The 15,103-nt window shown below is 38.7% G+C and overlaps 1 protein-coding gene across 2 annotated transcripts in view; it reads left to right on the forward strand.

The window, feature by feature from the left end:
• The window catches only part of LOC107102941 (citron Rho-interacting kinase-like), a 33,061-nt gene that overhangs the window by 3,145 nt on the left and 14,813 nt on the right, over positions 1-15,103 (forward strand). For both annotated transcript variants that reach the window (XM_015402414.1, XM_015402415.1), the window contains exons 5-13: positions 423-524; positions 3,689-3,831; positions 4,106-4,199; positions 4,936-5,142; positions 5,404-5,557; positions 6,519-6,708; positions 11,829-11,934; positions 12,490-12,633; positions 12,795-12,914. In XM_015402414.1, coding sequence (XP_015257900.1) covers positions 423-524; positions 3,689-3,831; positions 4,106-4,199; positions 4,936-5,142; positions 5,404-5,557; positions 6,519-6,708; positions 11,829-11,934; positions 12,490-12,633; positions 12,795-12,914 — 1,260 coding nt within the window. The remainder of the gene's footprint in view (positions 1-422; positions 525-3,688; positions 3,832-4,105; positions 4,200-4,935; positions 5,143-5,403; positions 5,558-6,518; positions 6,709-11,828; positions 11,935-12,489; positions 12,634-12,794; positions 12,915-15,103) is intronic.

Raw genomic sequence — 15,103 nt, forward strand, 5'->3', positions numbered from 1 at the left:
CCACAATTTCAAATATCAGATATAAATAAAAATTGGCTTGTTGAATCTTAAAAAAACTAATCCGATTGAAAGGTTGGGGTTTAACCTTAATAATCTTAAAAACTCTATTCGCTGATTTGAAAATAAATTCTGGAAGGATAATTGAATCAAATTCCTCCATGGACATGTGAGACTCAATGCAAAAAATCCCAAGCAGCTTAATGGCAGTTGTTATTGTCATGAGTGAAAACCAGCTTGTTGATTTCTTAGTTCCAAGTTGGTTTGGAAACGTTTTCTTTTAACAAATAAAGTAATGTGAAAACTACATTTTTGTATTTACTTAGCTCCTATAAAACATCTTAAATAATAAATGTCTGGGGATATTAAAAAAAAAACGTAGGAGATACTGCAATGCTTGCCTATCCTGTTTTACTTCTTTGCAGATTGTCTTTCATGAGGAGGAACGAAGGATTCTGGCTTTGAACAACAGTCCGTGGATCCCACAACTTCTTTATGCCTTTCAGGATAAAGATCACGTCTACCTGGTGAGCCTGCAGCATGTTTAATCCAAGGGTTTAAGATTCCTCAAAATTATTTCTGTTTAACTTTTGTTCTGGTATCTGACGGTCAGGTTGCTGCACCAAAGGAATAAAGCCAAATTTGCCCCATAAATGCAGTAAATAAACAGGGTAACAATTTAAGGTAACTAACAAGGTGCATTCAGAATGAATGTGTGATTAGTTGTGTTCACTGTAGCCTATGCTGTATTTATACTTTTAGAACTTAGCATGTCTCCTGTTTTTAATGATCAAAATGAAGGTCATGTTACTTCAGGGCTTTCAGTGCCTCAAATGAACTGTTCCATTGTTTGTGGTGGTCGGATAATATAATATTCAGCCTAAGATTTTATGATCAAATAGATAAACACACAAAAACATTTTTGTGACAACAAAAGGTGACAACCTATGTTTGTTTGTTTTTTTCACCACACAATGCTTATTTCTAAAATAACTTAAACCAACATAACAGATTATCAAAGCGGTGAACAAAAAAATAAGCAAATAATACAGAAAACATTAACTAAAGAATAAAATATGTTCCATATTTTTGCATCAATCTGACCAGTTATTGGATTACCTTTCCTGGCAGAATTGGTCAAACCTATTTACATGAGTTGGTTAAGATTGGTTAGTTGGTTAGGCTGACCTCATATCAATGCCTTGATGGTGTAAACTTGGACTGATATTGGACCATTTAGGCCACTTATTTTAAACTCTTATAAAAAATGTTTTAGAGGAATTAAATAGGCTATTTTCGAGCTTCTAGAAGGACCTTAAAACTTTCGACTTGAATAAATAACTGTAAATAACTTTGAAAAAAAGATTCTGAACAAAAATGAATAATAAAGATGCAAATTTACTATTTTAATATAAACAAGGGAACTCATTAACTCATCTCACACTATGTGAAGTGTTATATTAAGTAGAGATTCTGCAAGACTCCCACAAATCATTTGAACCCTTTTCATGATTTACACCATGACTCATGCTGTTTTTCTACCAAAAAGTGTCTCTTTGTTTTTTGAATTTGTGAGGTAAGCAGCTGTACTTATGACCAGACGTTGGCTTTTTTTATCTACAGCGTTGCTCAAAAGTTTATTTAAAGAAAGAAACTTTTCAACAAAAATGTTTCTTTCTCAGCCTCTAAAGGACCTTTATTTTGTTACCTCAGCCTCTAAAGGACCTTTATTTTATTTCTCGCAGTTTTATTTTTACCTTGTTGGAAGAAAAAAACCCCACATGGGCTGAGGTTGAGGAAAAATAATTTTCTTCTCAGCATAGCCGTGTTTTTTTTCTGTTTCCTTTCCCCTATATATCTTATTGCTTGCCCCTTGTGTGTCACTCTCAATTCTTCCTCATCGTCTTTTCACTCCCCCTCTTTCCCACCCTGCTCACTAACTGAGCGTGGACAAAAATACAAAGCATCCATCTTTATCCGTGTGTCAGAGAGGCTCCCAGTCTCTCTGTTGCTAGGTAACACTGGAGAAAGCTCCCGTTCATTCAGACTCTCAGACCATTCATGCACCAGGGGCTCTTGCCCGTTATGGGTGTGTGTGTGGAAGCAACCGAATGGCTCCAATCAACTTGGCCAGTTTCTTTCTCGTCAGTGAGGAGAAGATTGTCAAAATAAACTTCAGTGATTCCTTTTGGTTTCGTAGTAATTTTTTTGTTTACGTAAAAAATCGATAATGATATTCCTGGCTTGTTGGCTTCACTGGTAGTATTTGCTGCTTTGATCACAGCAACATAAACTGCACAGGGATTTTGCGGGTATTCTATGTCTATTTTTAGCAATTCTTTGACTGCAGTATCAGAGATAAATCAGTAACGGTATCCGCACCTTACATAAGGAATTTATAACGAGGAAAAATACCCCACAGCTTTGATGTGAGCACAGATAAATGTGGTTAATAAATAAGCTTGTAGCATTCAATCCTCCATTAACTGGAATCAGGCACCAGCTTAAATTCTATTTAAAAAATCTTGTTTTGTTTTGGGCTCCATTGATTAAATGTTTCCAACTTGAAAGCAGCCATCTTTTTTATCTGTAAATATAACAACAAACAGATTAGTATGTTTTACATTAAGTAAAAATTTAGATTTTGATACAAATGCATCTATGGTCAAAATGGGATAAATGATGATCGAATTTCCATCTCTGGACATTTGCTTGATGCATTTCAGATTATTTTGTTAGTTAAATTTGCTTACTGAATACTGGGAACATACCCGGTTCTAGACGGAGACCAACGGGGGCCATTGCCCCTTTAGCCCTGGTCCTGGCCACTGTACTGGAAACATAAACTGTAAAAATTCTAATTCAATTTTTTTTCTGGAATAGGTAAATATTACCTGGATTAAAGCAGGTAGGGAAGTCATCTTCTAGATGGAATAAGATGATTTATGCTTAACATATGCTAGAACATCTCTGTTATCTGCTCAAATTAAGGGCATTTAAACAAATTTGAATAAACGTTTTTAAATCAATTTTTGCAGGACAATATTAAATACATCACTTTTAATAGGCGCTACAAAAAGAGATCACAACTGATTTTCCCTTTGACCAATTCGATAATTCATCTTTACAATTTACTTGAACAATTATTTAGAAATTACAGAAATTTCAGGTTTGTGGCTTAAACTACAAAAACTTGCTTTTGCTCTGTTTATTTATGTGTGTGTGTGTGTCTAATTTTTTTCTTTGCCCCCATTTAAAAAAAAAAAAAAAAAAAAAAAGAACATTTGCCCCATGGTAAATTTAATCTAGAACCGGCCCTGAGTGTGAAGACCTAACAGTCATGTTAAACCCACATTTTCTTCGCTGCTCCTTTTCTTTGCTTTCTTCAGGCCAAACTGTCTGGGTTTTATAATGTTAGATACGATACACTAAAGAGAAAGTCCATCAACGCTGCCAGAAATGTTGGTTAGCAAGAAAAAAAGGTTGGCTTTAAGTATCATATCCAACTGAATATTACAGCAATTAGTCTTTAGGTTACTATGCAATAAAAAAAAAGGAGCAGAGGAGAAGCACAGTTGTGTTATATTCTGCCTTGGATTGTGTATTCCTGTAAAGTTCTGTCATATTTAGTTTTATGTATTAAATATATTTTTTCCTGCCTCTTTCTGTTTGTCCCTGTTTGTGTCTTTAGGCCATGGAGTACCTGCCAGGCGGTGACCTGATGTCTCTGTTGAACCGCTACGAGGATCAGTTTGATGAGTCAATGGCTCAGTTTTATTTGGCGGAGCTGATAGAAGCCATTCATGCAGTCCACCTGCTGGGATACGTCCACAGGTTAGACACTATTTTCTCCTTAGTGCTTTTCACTCTGTGTTTGATTTAAAAGAAAAGTCACAACAGTTTTTTTTTTTATGTTTGTTTTTTTCCTTCTCTGTTTTTCACTTAATTGGTTTTCGCTTCTAAATTGGAAAGTGTGAGGTGTAAAAATGATGCTGATGTTTCATAATTTGCTCCATTAAACTTAGAGGAGCTGACATGTTAAAGCACTGAGGCAACAAAAAGCATTTTAAAAGCAGTATCAAATGTCCTATAAAATATTCTCTTACAGAGATGTCAAACCAGAGAACATTCTCATCGACCGGACTGGTCACATTAAGCTCGCCGATTTCGGATCAGCCGCCAAGTTGACTGCAAACAAAACGGTAAGTCGATTAAAGGGTGTGGATTTAGGAGTTATTGGCAGTGACCTCATCAAAATCTGCGGCTTGGAGGAGAATCTTAAATTATCTTGTAGAGTAAAATTATTTTCACAGTGATGTTTAAAAATGAATGCATAACAGGATTTCACAAGTTTAATTTAGAAGGCCTTGCTAACGGTAGTTTTAAAGGAGTTTTGCATCAACAGGAGTGATGGGTGATGCTTGTTTAGTTTCCACACTTTGACCCTTTTCAAAGATGGAAATATTTAAAACATCCCCAATGGAATTTTCTTTAAGGATGAGAATAAAATTCAGGATTCTGTTTATTTGCCAGCTCACCAGCAGTGTGTAACACTAGATACCAGACATTAAGTGTAGCATTACTCTAGTTTTCATGCACTTGCCTCTTTTTCTGACATCTTATTGCAATGAATTTAAATCAAGTGCTCAGTGAAATCTGAAAAAGTATGAGTTTGTTTATTTCACATCTTTTTTTTTAATGCACACAGTAAAAGGGGGGGGGCAACAATTTTATTCCATTTGGTCTTAAGATTTTTGATTAAATGTCAAATAAAGCTCTAAAACCGCACTTATTTTTACTAGTCAGATAAAAATAAACTTATTTTAAGTTAGGTTTTATGAACGCTGTAAAACACAGCAGTGAAGGGCTTTATAAGCTATATTTAAGAAAAAAATGACGTTCTCCTTGGTGCTGGTAACACAGTTGTCAATTTTACAGGTAATCGCTGCCACAGTACCTGTTGGAACCCAGGACTTCCTCTCCCCAGAGGTCCTGGCGGCCATAAGCGGGGGCCCTAACAGCACCTATGGGCTGGAATGTGACTGGTGGTCCCTTGGAGTCATCGCCTATGAAATGATCTATGCCAAGTCGCCTTTTTCTGACGGCACATCTACCAAGACCATTCACAACATTCTGAACTTTCGGGTAAATAGTCAAATTCTCTGTTAAGGGGAGCATTAAAAAACGAAAAATAAATGGTATTATTTCAGGTACTTGTGGCCGACTAGTTGGAGCAGGAAGCTTGTGTTCAGAAAAAGAACCACCATTCCTGTTTGAATACCACAGGCTGCCACTAGGAGTCCCTGAGCAAGTCCATTATCCCATTAATGGGATTAGCTCAATGCTGATGACTAATAAAGATGAAGCGTTGATTTATTATTAAATAGCCATCATGTTTCCCTCCAGCGTTACTTGAAGTTTCCAGAGGAGCAACATGCCAGCAAGCAGTTTGTTGACTTGGTGCAGAGTTTGCTGTGTGGAGCCAAAGAGCGTCTGGGTTACCAGGGACTCCGGTGTCACGCCTTCTTTTCAAGTGTAGACTGGAACAACTTAAGACAAGGTAACACAATTTGTTTTCAACCTTGTAGAAAAGAGTTGGACAAAGGACTGAAGTCTGGTTGTCAAATTTACATACCGAGTGTGGATGGATATAATTGTTTTATGAAAAAAGCGTTTTCAGTTGTAAAATAATGGGATTCTGTGAGGCGCTGGCAGCAGGCCAGGTCCTTCTATAGATGGAAGATTAGTTGAAGTCTTGCGGTAAAGATCTGCAACTCATCTGGTTCTCAACAGAAAAAGCACAAATACAGCAGCATGCTTTCGATAGCAGAAACACATTCAGCAAAGGCTTTACTTTACTGTCTTTGTTCAGTTTGATAGCCTCAGCTGAGCAGCTCTTGGAAAACGCTTTAACCGTCTAATAAACATTTTCTGTCATTACACACATCCCTGTAGGAAGTGGGGCTTGTTTGTCCTCCACTAAATCATTGTTCTTGTGTCCTTAGATGAGGATTCGCCGACAACATTATGTAATATGTAAAAGATTGTCATTTTACACTCATTGTTTGAGAGATTTTTGAATACCTAAATGAATTGTTCTGCAAAAAAGAAACAACTTTTAATGCTGTCTTTTGATTAAACATAAAACACTCTTATAGTATCACATGAATACATGTTTGCATTGGATACTTACTCCTTGTTTAATTACGGTCCGACACAGATGGAGGTTTTAGCTTCAGCTGTGACTCCAGCTGATTAGCTTGCTCTGCTGCAGTGAGGGAGAGCAAGTGAGCATGTGTATGAAAGGAGAAGAGAGGAGGAGGGAGGAACAGAGGCAGCATGTGCATCAACTCGCGACTTGCCGCACTCTAGGCTCCCACCACACTTCTCCTCCCCTCCTTTCTCTTTCCTTTCTCCTTGTATTGTTTTTTTTTTTAACATTCTTTTTAAACTACCTTTTTTTTTTTTTTTTTTTCCCGCCCCCTCCTGTTCCCTCCTCTGTCATCCTTGTGTTCTTTCAGTTCCGCCGCCGTTCGTCCCTGCGTTGCATGCTGAGGATGACACCTCTAATTTTGAGGAGCCGGAGCAGGCTGCCCCCTGGCCAGCCTCAGCAAACCAGCGAGGAGCTGTGCCAGCAGGCTTTCAGGGCCAGGATCTGCCCTTTCTAGGCTGGTTCTTCAGCAGGGCTTTAACAGCATTGGCCAAGTCTGAGTAAGTGCTACCTGTTTACCAGCATGTATGTGATGTAGATTAAATCCTCAGTAACCATCTCACAGATCCTTCCCATTTATCTCCGTTGTTCCTCAATTAATAATGGGTGCTTTGCTGCTATTGGGGTATAGTTTGCAGGTAGCCCTCCTGCAGTTGACCCTGCATTGTGGCCTGGGCAGCTGGTCTTGTCTATGTCAACAGTTCGCCGCCTGGTGTGGTTTAAAAATAATTTCTCCATATAACGTGAGAAAGAGGCCAGGAAGGACAGGAGAAAACATCTTATTTCGGATTTTATTATTTTATTTTATTGTGTTTTTTTTTTTTTTTTTGTATGTTTTGGTCTGTTTTGTGTCTTTTGAGGGCACACATGGTTCATGTGATGCATAGGCAGATAAAACAAATGAAGCAGAGGAAGCCGGGCTGCGTTATCCTTCCATGAACACTGATTGGTATGCGGCTGAGTGTGTCAGTGAGGTCTGCCGAGACGTGGAACCCCACACACAGGCACACTCCCACCATCGCCTCTGTTGTTGTGGTTTCACTGCGAGGCACAATGAGCTCCTGACTTTTACGGTGTAAGCTTGGGAATGTAATTTATCCTAATGGTATTGTTTCTCCACCTCTGATAATAAAGCATGAGGGTGGGTTTCAGTTCTTTAGCCCCCCCACCCCCCCTCCGAGCCGGTGCTCTCACCAGTTAATGGTGCTGGAGACTGCGGATCATGTCAGCAGCAGCAACAGAAAGGGAATAAAAAGCTTTAGCAGATTAGACGGGGGGGAAAAAGGCTGAGAGCTCAGATTGAGGGAGAAAATCTATTTCTATGGTTACAACCCCCCCCACCCCCTTCTTTACCAGTCTTATCTCCTCCTCCTGTTTTCTCCCTCTTCCAATGTCTCTGTCCCTCGCTGTTACAGCATCTCTCATCTGTTAGAGCTGTTTAACTGAAGCCAGTTATTTTCTTTGCTGCGTTTGACAAACCCAAACAATCTGAAAATACATAACCTCTGAATCCTCACTCTTTATTGCAATTCCCCCCTCAGAAAATAAGTGAAATGTCAGGGCATAAAATAATATGCTAATTATGTGTTTCCTGTCGTGTGTTCTTTTTTTTTTTTAACGTTGACTGACTGCCTGACACCTCATTAAGACACAACTACACCAAATCCCCTTAACAGCTTGTCTCATACTTCTAAGAATCCTCATGTAGCTTAGTGCCAAATATGTATGTATGCTTTATTTTGTTTAGTCTATCAGTTGCATATTTGGTTTGATGAGTGTTCCTTGTCTACAGTTCAACTGTCCATAGTAGATTAAAAAGTCTGTCTGGGGTGTCATCTAACACTTTGGTTTAGAGTATGATATGTTGACAGCTCCTTATTAAAATTCCCTGAATGATACCAGATGGCTGGCAGGGTGTAAATTTTTCTTCTAAGTCTCCAGAGGAGAGGTTATATTCATTTAGCTGACCATTTGACTCATTCAATGCTACAACATGGTGTAAGGTTACTGTTTAGTGTACTTTGTGGGCAGCTAATGCCTACATTTTTGAAGATATCTGCCGAGTACGGTTACAAGCTTTGAGTTCTTCGGGCCTACTTTCTGACCAACGTCAACGTTCCTGCTGCATTTATTGTTCAAGCGCTTATTACACAGAATAGGGCTACACAATACATCACCAGCATATCATTGGGCTGAAATAGGTGTCTACTTTATCAGCAGGTTATCCCACCAGAAACAAGGTACATTACCAGAAATAATAAAGGTCCCAAAGGGTGTTGAAAGGTAGAAAGCAATGAATGATTAAAGAAGACAGAGAGAGGCTTTTGATATCTTTATTGCAATAAAATATCCACTATTATCGCCATTAAAGATATTCCAATACTGTGCGGATAAGACCACACACAGAATATTATATCCATTTGCTTATCTGCAGAGTAACACAAGTAGACCAAGCTGAAACTAGCTGTTAATTAGCCAGTCTATCTGCTTAGGTAGCTAGTCTGCAGTTAGCTGTTTACATTGCCAACAGGTGCTTTTACTGGTAATTCAGTGTTGCTATAACAGTATTGATAGCTTGGACTTCTTTAGTTACTTTAAGTTTTTCACAGAAATTTCTCCAATCTACTGAAAATTCCTTTGGATGAAGGTTGAAGAAAGCGGTAGAAGCCCACTTTCAGTCTGCTGACACACAGTGTGCAGTAAAAAGTGGGGGAGGGGCCACATTTAATTACTCTATGTACCATACAGCCAAAAAAAATACCCGACTCTCTGTTACTAGGATCTCATTCTAAGTAGAAATGGGATAACTGACAATCTATGTGGTTCTGAAAGCATAACTGATTAAAAACCTTTGTACGCCAAGATATTGTTAACCAGACCGTAGTCTGATGAGTTTATGGATACCGATCATTAATTCACAATTTTCTATATAATATGAACTTGTGTACAGTTTTTAGATACTTTTTAGGATATCAAACAGTTTATCATCTTCATGTTTAAACTGCTACTCTAACCTTTTAGAGTTCACTCTTTAAAATGAGTCATTTCTACAAGCTGAAAAGATATTTTTATGATGGATATTGTTCACTTTTATTTTGTTATCTTTTATTCATTTGTTTGTTTTTTAAAATCAGGCTTGATGGTAAAGGATCCGATTGTCAGATCAAACTGATTCATTAGACGTCATTTCTCAGATAATGCTTTGGTGATGATTTCTTACTGTCGGAATCATTTGTCTTAAGATTGATTTACTTCTTATTGTGCATTTCTCTTGGATTATAAGCATATCCTGTGCATTCACCAGATCAATGCTAATAAGCCTTAAACATGCATACCTTATGGGTGTTCCTGTCTTTCATCGATTCCCTCTCAGTAATGCAGTCTACACTGAATCTTCATTTATTTTTCAGCCACAGTTCAAAGAAATGACAACCACCATGTTCTTTGACTACACAGCGCTGGCCTGTACTTCACACAAATGTTTAATGCAAAACCTGCCAAGAAGACGACGTAAGAAGCCTGAAAGTTGAGAGAAAGACGCCCCTTTGATGCTGTCAGTTTTATGAAATAAATGGAAAAAAATTTTTTTATAGACCCCAGGACATAGAGACTCAGTCTGTATACTTTATATATTTACAATATTATTTGCATATAGTCTCAGTTTTTATGTGTAAGTAAAGCATAATCCTGTTAGCTTCTTGTTGGCTTTTGGTTTTCCTCAGGAATCCCAAGAAATAAGGGCCTGATGTGGTGTTTCAGGTTTTATTTAGCAGAGCTCAATGTGAGTGGGTGGGGGATTCTGCTTATATAATGAACTATATGTTCCGTGTATTGATATATTTCAGGGAGAGCACTCCTTACTGCGGAGCAGGGCTTGCTTTGTCTGTTTTTTCTTTTTCCTAACACAGTGACTCTTTTTTTCCTAACACAGTGACTCAGGCTGAGTCAACTTTGTTATCCTTTTGCAGTGTTTGTAAATCCATTCATAACCGTTTGCTCATTTATCCAAAAGCTGCTGCTCAGAGTTGTCTTCTCTCCAGGAAGGCAGATTAAACTGAATTGCCTGTTTATTTATGATATTCCAAAGGAAAGGAATCAGGCGAGATAAAAGCACTGCAAAGTTAAAAATAGACCCATGGTAAACAACAACACAATCAAAATTCTGCTGTCACATTATTTTGTCAGTGAGAGAGGAAATATTTCCATGCCTGCATCACTATTTCTTGTTTCCACTGCTATTTGTAGTTGTTCCGAAAAAAACATTGAACAGAAAATACACAACAAAAAGCTTTCATTCTTATCCCCCTAACTGTTGGCAGGAGTGTTATTGCCGGACCAGATGAACCTCTAAATGGAAGGAATTGATTCAAGGCAAACCTTGATGTTGTTTTCTTTGCTTCATTGGTTTTTACAGGCTATAAAGAAATATTATAAAGCTTTTCTATTATGATTGTTGTGTTCTTGTTATGTGAGGGGAACTAAAAAAGAAAGGATGACATTTTAAACAGTGTAAAGGGTTGGATAGCATCCTTATTTGGCTTAGGCTGAATCAAATTTCTTGGAGTTTATTTCGTTCCTCAGTATCTTGGCACCTAGCAGCTTTTAATTGGAAAAGCTTATAATGTATTTTTAGTGTATATAAAGAATAAAATACAGAATGAAACCTAGAAAGAAGTTTTTACTGTAATGCATCAAAGATCTTTTTTTTTTTTCTTTGCAAACATACAAATATTTTTTTGTTCTAAATACTAATGTAAATATACAAATGAAAGCTTCACCTTAAGTATATTCAGGTGGAGTTTAATCTATTATGTTTATTTCTTATCCCCCCAGGATAATACAACAGAATACATCAATCCTCAACTTGACTAATTATTTGTAGAGATAGACTAAGGCAGTTTTTTTTTTTTTTTTATCAGGCCAACCGATTCCTGATATGTGCTGCTGTTTAGTATTGCTTGGGAGACTTGAAGTCAGAATTGCTTTTTTTTTTTACATGATAACTATGGAAATTGATAACGAATGTCATGCAAATTTCAGTTTGGATTGTTTTTGGACTATAGGGGCCTTTAATTATTTTTGACAGAAGGCAGACTTGTTATGCGATCAGAGAGAGGGGGAAGACTTGCAGCAAGGGTCAACATGCCGGAATTTGAACCTGTGATGGCCACGGTGATGACCATAGCCTCTGTTCATGGGTCCTGCGCCCAGCCCCTGCAAAACAAAGATTTATTGATAAATGAAGCAAATCATTGAAAAAAAAAGGGATAACTATGCTATGGCATGGCCTGTGAATGTCTTCATGAATCAATGAAAGCATGCAGGTACAGGCCATACAGGGGAAAAAAATCAGCCCATCTCTGTTTATCTTTGATTATATTTGGACTTCTTTAGAGGGGGTGTAATTAATAACAAATAAAGATCGTGTTTGGACCGAACTGTAACATTTTCAATGTATAATATTTTCCCTCTTTTTAAAACTGGATACACTGATAGCAGTGATACCACATGTAAATGAAACTAATATTGCAGTAAAGCCGAAAATGCTTAATTTGTTTGGTTTTGCTCAGCAGGAAGGAATTTACTTAAATGCACTAATAATTCTCTCCATGTGTCTCAGGTCAGTGTCTGCAGGCCTCAACTCTCCTGCTAAGACCAACTCCATGGAAAAGAAGCTTCATCTTAAAAGCAAAGAATTACAGGACACTCAAGACAAATGCCATAAGGTAGGAGCACAAATCCATGCTTTGTTTCATCACAGTTAATTAACATTTTATTAATAGGGATTAGCTTGATAAAGCTCTTCTTTCCAGAAACACATTGTAGGCATTTCATGCAAACCAAAGTTACTAATTCCTTTACTGGAAACTGTAGAGTTCTGTTTCCATATTTTAAACAAAACTGTCCTACAAAGGGGTTTTTATTAGCAGGCTTGTTGTGTTTATTCTGGCAGACTGGCTTTACATGGATCATGGAAGCTTCTGCTTGTGCTTCAATAAGCCAAGATAATCTCCTTGTTGGTAAAACATCACAGCATCGTAATTTGCGGACTTCTCGGTGGTCACAGAAATCACTAATCTCAGTCAGAATGAGTTTCACCAGCCAAGTGGGAGTTGGCAGACAAGCATAGTGATGCTCATTCCTTTTTAATACATATGTTTTATTTATATATATATATATATATATATATATATATATATATATATATATATATATATATATATGTATGTTTAATCTGCACTTGAAGACAGTGACTAACACGCTTTCCTTGATGCATTAAGATGGAGCAGGAAATCTCCAGGTTCCAGCGCAAAATGACTGACCTGGAGTCAGTGCTCCACCAGAAGGATGTGGAGCTGAAGGCGTCCGAGACTCAGAGAAGCATCCTTGAGCAAGACCTCGCCACCTACATTACTGAGTGCAGCGTGAGTCATACTACCAGCTCATTGAGATATGTTTGTAGGCCGTCTGAGAAAGTATGAACGTGATTCTGTAAAAGGAGTGATTGCTCACTAACACATCTGTTAGGTTTTTACACTACTGACTGCGTTGATTGGGTTGTGTGTTCCCATGCTTGCTTCTGCAGAGCCTGAAGCGAAGCCTGGAGGAGGCACGCGTCGAGGTCTCCAGAGAAGATGATAAGGCCTTGCAGCTGCTGCACGACATCAGAGAGCAGAGCAACAAGCTGCAAGAAATCAAGGAACAAGTATGTTTTGTGGTCATTTTCTTTTCAAGAAGTTGGAATCTTTAAATCTGTCGTTAATTTTGTCGTTTTGCTCTAAACTATGACTAAAGTAAACTAAAGTTTTGCTCTAAACTATGACTGATTAAAGTGGAGCACTTGAAGAAAGAGTGACATTATATGTTATATATAACTCTAAAGTCTAAAAATATCCCTCCTGTGTGTGTGGGTGTGTTCTTGCTTTACCTACAGTGTAGGGACTTGCAGGTGCAGATGGGGCATCCAGGTGTAAATTCAGTTTAGGTCAGGGTTAGTTAGATGTTGGTAATGGTTATGGTAAGGGTCTGGGTTAGGCCATGTAAAATGAATGTAAGTTAGTGACACGTCCCCATAAATCATAAAAACAAAGCTGTGTGTGTTACACTGACAGGGCTTCCCCTTTGGGTGTCCCACAGTCATAAAGGTCATCAGAGCAGATGGCATCCCTGTACGGTTCAAAACATGACCAAGAGGTTCTCCCAGCCACCACGCAGAGGCAGGACACCCATTAATTAGACTGGCTTGATGCACCAAGACTTCATATAACAGATGCATGTAAAATGTTAGGATCTACATCAATGTTCTATTATTAAAGCAGCTAGGTGGCTCATTGTTAATATTTAATTGATTGATTGACTTTATTGATCTCACAGTGGAGAAATTTACTCGTTACATCAGCTTAATAGTCAAAAAGAAGAAGGTGCCAAAAGGAAGACAAGGTGCATGGGGTATATACAGTATATACAGTGTGTCCACACACACACACACACACACACACACACACACACACACACACACACACACATATATACATATATATAGCTGATGTCTCTTAATTAACAGGATTATTATACAGTGTTGTTGCACAGGGTATTAAATAGAAATTCCATATTATGTTATTACCTTTGTAGTGTCGCACTGTAGAGTCTGGTTGCAGCAGGGATGAATGACCTGCGGTAGCACTCCTTTTTACTAACAGGGTGACAAAGTCTTTCACTAAAGGAGTTGTTCAGCTCCACTTGAGGGTAGAAGGTGTTGTCCATGATGGACGTAAGCTTGGACAGCACCCTCCTTGCAGCGCAGCCTAGGACAGAAACGGCCTTTCTCACCAGTTTGTTCAGTCTCATTCTGTCCCCCTCTACGCTGCCAGAGGCCCAGCAGACGACAGCGTAGAGGAGGACTGATGCCACCACAGAGTCATAAGAGGTTTTAGCAGGGGCCGGCACACTCCAAAGGACATCAGCCTCCTCAGGAGGTGGAGGCGGCTCTGGCCCTTCTTGTACAGGGGGTCCGTGTTATGAGTTCAATCCAGTTTATTATTGATGTGAACACCCAGGTACGGTATTTGAAACTCCCCACAGTTTCTATGTCTTGCCCCTGGATGTTCATGGGGGAGTTACCGGTAGGTGGGCGTCTTCTCCTAAAGTCGACCACCATCTCCTTCATCTTATTGGTGTTAAGACACAGGTGGTTCTCCTCACACCAGTCCACAAAGTACATGATGACCGACCGGTACCCCAGTGTGTCCGAGGTGTAGAGGGTGAAGAGGTGTTCTGGGGGGGGGGCACGGTGCTGCAGACACGGGCCCTCCAGGGCACCGTTCTGTCTCAGTTCCTCTTCACCCTCTACACCTCAGACTCACCTCATTCAGATAGAGTTCAGCTCAAGAAATTCTTCCTAAAAGAGCTTAATTTCTTGTTGGTTTTTAAAAAATGTCCCCAACTATTCCAGGATAATAAAATGTTAATGTTGTGGAAAGTTGAACTATTAGGGATTTTAGTTTCAATTCTGGAGCTTTTACTGAAGAACTGTCTCAAAGTACTGCAGTTTCAGATGAAGAATGCAGAGTGAAATGGTGTCAGTCGATCTGGGAGGCATGCACAGCACTGGCTGTCTGCACTCAGATCTCAGTTTTTAACGTATGCTACTTTTTCCATACTTGAAATCAGCTAGGCATGTCTTTTTTAGGACTTTTTTTTAAAGCTTTTGTCTTCGGTTCAGTCATTAAAATCAATTCCATATGCCCTAACATTCAACAGCTTTGAAGAGCAGTAAAATATCCCACATGCTTCACCCACCAGTGACGCTCTGCATGCAGCAGTAAGGCTTTTGGTGACAGATGGTTTGTGATATTTTCCCAAAGATGCATCTACGGCAACTGTCTTCAATAAACT

The sequence above is a fragment of the Cyprinodon variegatus genome, unplaced genomic scaffold (assembly GCF_000732505.1).
Source record: "Cyprinodon variegatus isolate N-32 unplaced genomic scaffold, C_variegatus-1.0 Scaffold1347, whole genome shotgun sequence".
Lineage (NCBI taxonomy): Eukaryota > Metazoa > Chordata > Actinopteri > Cyprinodontiformes > Cyprinodontidae > Cyprinodon > Cyprinodon variegatus.